The sequence below is a fragment of the Cryptomeria japonica genome, chromosome 4 (genome assembly GCF_030272615.1).
Source record: "Cryptomeria japonica chromosome 4, Sugi_1.0, whole genome shotgun sequence".
NCBI lineage: Eukaryota > Viridiplantae > Streptophyta > Pinopsida > Cupressales > Cupressaceae > Cryptomeria > Cryptomeria japonica.
The window spans coordinates 760,631,840-760,634,392 of NC_081408.1; the positions used below are offsets into that span (position 1 = coordinate 760,631,840).

The window sequence follows — 2,553 nt, forward strand, 5'->3', positions numbered from 1 at the left end:
TTTCACTATGGCAACAATACTTGTTTAAATGAGTATCTTATTTTATTAAATTACACATTTATAATGGATAGCTATGATATTTTATTTGAAACAAAAATATATATATTTGACTTGGTAATGAATGTATTTATACTTTTTCATATAACATTAATAAGTTTTCATGTATTTAAATATTGGTCTATTTTATCAACATTTGATTAATTTATTCTTTATATGTGAACTATTAATTTACAATATATAGTCTAAATAGGTAAAAAGACTGGATATTATAAACAAAAGGAGGTAACCCTACCCTATATAACTACTAATCTCTCTCCCAAATAATAATTTAAAATATCTCTTAAACTTATTGAAAAATCTCTATAATAATGCATAAAATTGTCCCCTGTTAAATTTTCAAGATATCGCCTCTTTCCTGCCACTGTCGAATGGCTGACCTCAGAGAAAAGTTCGCGATCAGATTCTTGCTCACAAGTTTTTCATTTGTCATGGGAGATGTATCATGTCCACAATCAAACCATCCTTGGATCGCCTCCTTCTCGTATGTAAAGCCGTCCGCAGCAATGTAAGGATCCTGCATAATCTCCTGCAAATCGGAACAATTTTGCTCATGTCATAAGCCTAATTTTTTATAACAATGAAAACCTAATGAAGTCAGGTAAATATGAAGTATCAGAATGAGATAAAAAAAAGGGGAATTGGATCCTACACAATTTCCTGCAAATCGGAAGAATTTGTTTGAAACCATAAGCCTAATCTTTAATTATAATGAAAAACTAACGAAGTTAGATGAATGTGAAGTAATGGAATCAGATAAACGGGCAATTTGAACTACGAAGTACTAATGAAAGAATGCACAAATTTATCCTTGCCTGGAAGATTGGACAGAGGAAATAGCTGGGAACATGTATTTCTTCACTCGCTGGCTCCCACTTTTGCCCACTTTCAACAAGTCTGCCAAGATTTGTCGCAGCAAACATGTTACGAATCTGATTCAACATTTTCATCACAGTCGGCTGAAGGTCGGGGCTCTTTTTTCTTTCCACATCCGTGCAATCTAAGGCAAGATAAGCCATTTGAGTAGCTTCTGCAAATGGCCAATCACCGGCTGAAGGATCCAAAATTTTCTCAAAATTTGCACTTTGTACGGCACGTTCCACTTCTTTGACGAGTCCTAGTGCCGGTTTTCCGGCGAGAAGCTCAGAAAGGACGATTCCGAGGCTGTAAACATCAGACTTGGTAGAGTATTCACCGCTTGTCAGGTATTCCGGATCCATATACAAAGATGTGCCTTTTGGCTCCGATTCTGAGTGTAGATCTTTTGGCAGAAGACGAGACAGACCGAAGTCGCTTATTTTGCTTCTATAATTCTCGTCAAGGAGTATATTTTGGGGTTTCAGATTGCCGTGGACGATTGGATCCGGCCTTAAACTGTGCAGATATTGTAAAGCTGAGCATACTTCGGCGGCAATACGAAATCTGGCGTTCCAAGGGAGCGGTGGAAAGGCATCTTTGCCGCTGAGATGATCCGCAAGGCTTCCGTTGGACATATATTCGTATATTATACAACCTCGCTCGGAACAGGTTCCCACAATCCCTATCAAATGCGGATGCCGGATTTCTTTGAAATTATCGATCTGAACAAAACAAGGTTATACGAAACCTGTAAGAGAAAAACGAAAAGGAAATCTTCAATGCTTTAGATTATTTTAGTGTGCAAACCTCGCTTTGGAACTCCTGCCGACCCTGCAAACCGTTCTCCCTGAGGATTTTGACTGCAACAGCTGTTTGTTTTATTTTGCCTCTGTACACATCGCCATAGCCGCCTTCTCCGAGTTTGAAATTGTCGGAGAAATCGCAGGTTGCTGCTTTTATTTCCTCAAAAGAGTATTCGCGGAATTCAAGGTTATTAGAGGAGGAAGAGGAGATCGGGGTTTCGACTCGCGGCATTGAAAGCAAGCAATTTTGAAGATGTTGAATTTCGGCGTCCTTTTGTTGCAAAATTCGGTAGTTTTTCTCCTCCACTGCGGCGAGCTTCTGCCGTATTGCTTCGACCTCCAGCATGGCTTCGTGTCGATCACGGGAGCATTCGTTCAGTTTTGCTCCAAGTGATGTCAGTTTCTCCACCATTTTTTGAATTTCTTCTTCGACTTCATTTCGTCGCCTTGTAAGGCTTTGGCATTTGTGCTCGTAAAGCTTTAAAAGCGAGGTCGCTACCTCGTTCTCTCTGGCTATTGTTCTGAAAGCAGCTATGAAAAATTAAGTGAGTTTACCAGAGGAACAATATTTTGCATTCAGGAAAATATAATAAAGGTTTCATACCTTGAAATTTGATATCATGGCAGCCTGCTCTGCTTTCTTACGTTTCTCGGCCTCATTTGATCTCAACGATATCATTGCAGCTGCTCAAATTTCGAGACTTGGGTATCTGTATTCGCCTGCAGCTTTAAATGTTTAGATGCTTTTAATTCTTAGAATAAATATCACCTGGTTTGATCGCTAATTAAGCTTACATGTTCCAAAGAGGGGTATATTCCAATGTTTCCTCTTCCT

The 2,553-nt window shown here is 38.9% G+C and overlaps 1 protein-coding gene across 1 annotated transcript; it reads right to left on the reverse strand.

The window, feature by feature from the left end:
• Nucleotides 1-388: 388 nt before the first annotated feature.
• LOC131045397 (U-box domain-containing protein 70-like) lies at nt 389-2,130 on the reverse strand. Its single transcript, XM_057978983.2, has 3 exons — nt 1,723-2,130; nt 873-1,637; nt 389-586 (listed from the first exon to the last, which is right to left on the reverse strand). Exons 1-3 carry the CDS (start codon nt 2,128-2,130, stop codon nt 389-391), a joined length of 1,371 nt encoding a protein of 456 aa, XP_057834966.2.
• Nucleotides 2,131-2,553: the final 423 nt, after the last annotated feature.

Excerpts from the sequence above, each read along its gene's own strand:
- LOC131045397 (XM_057978983.2), bottom strand. The coding sequence starts at position 2,130 with ATGGTGGAGAAACTGACATCACTTGGAGCAAAACTGAACGAATGCTCC. Across the intron at positions 1,638-1,722 it reads GGCAGGAGTTCCAAAGCGAG|ATCGATAATTTCAAAGAAAT; the intron begins GTTTGCACACTA and ends TGTTTTGTTCAG. Across the intron at positions 587-872 it reads TCCTCTGTCCAATCTTCCAG|GAGATTATGCAGGATCCTTA; the intron begins GCAAGGATAAAT and ends TCCGATTTGCAG.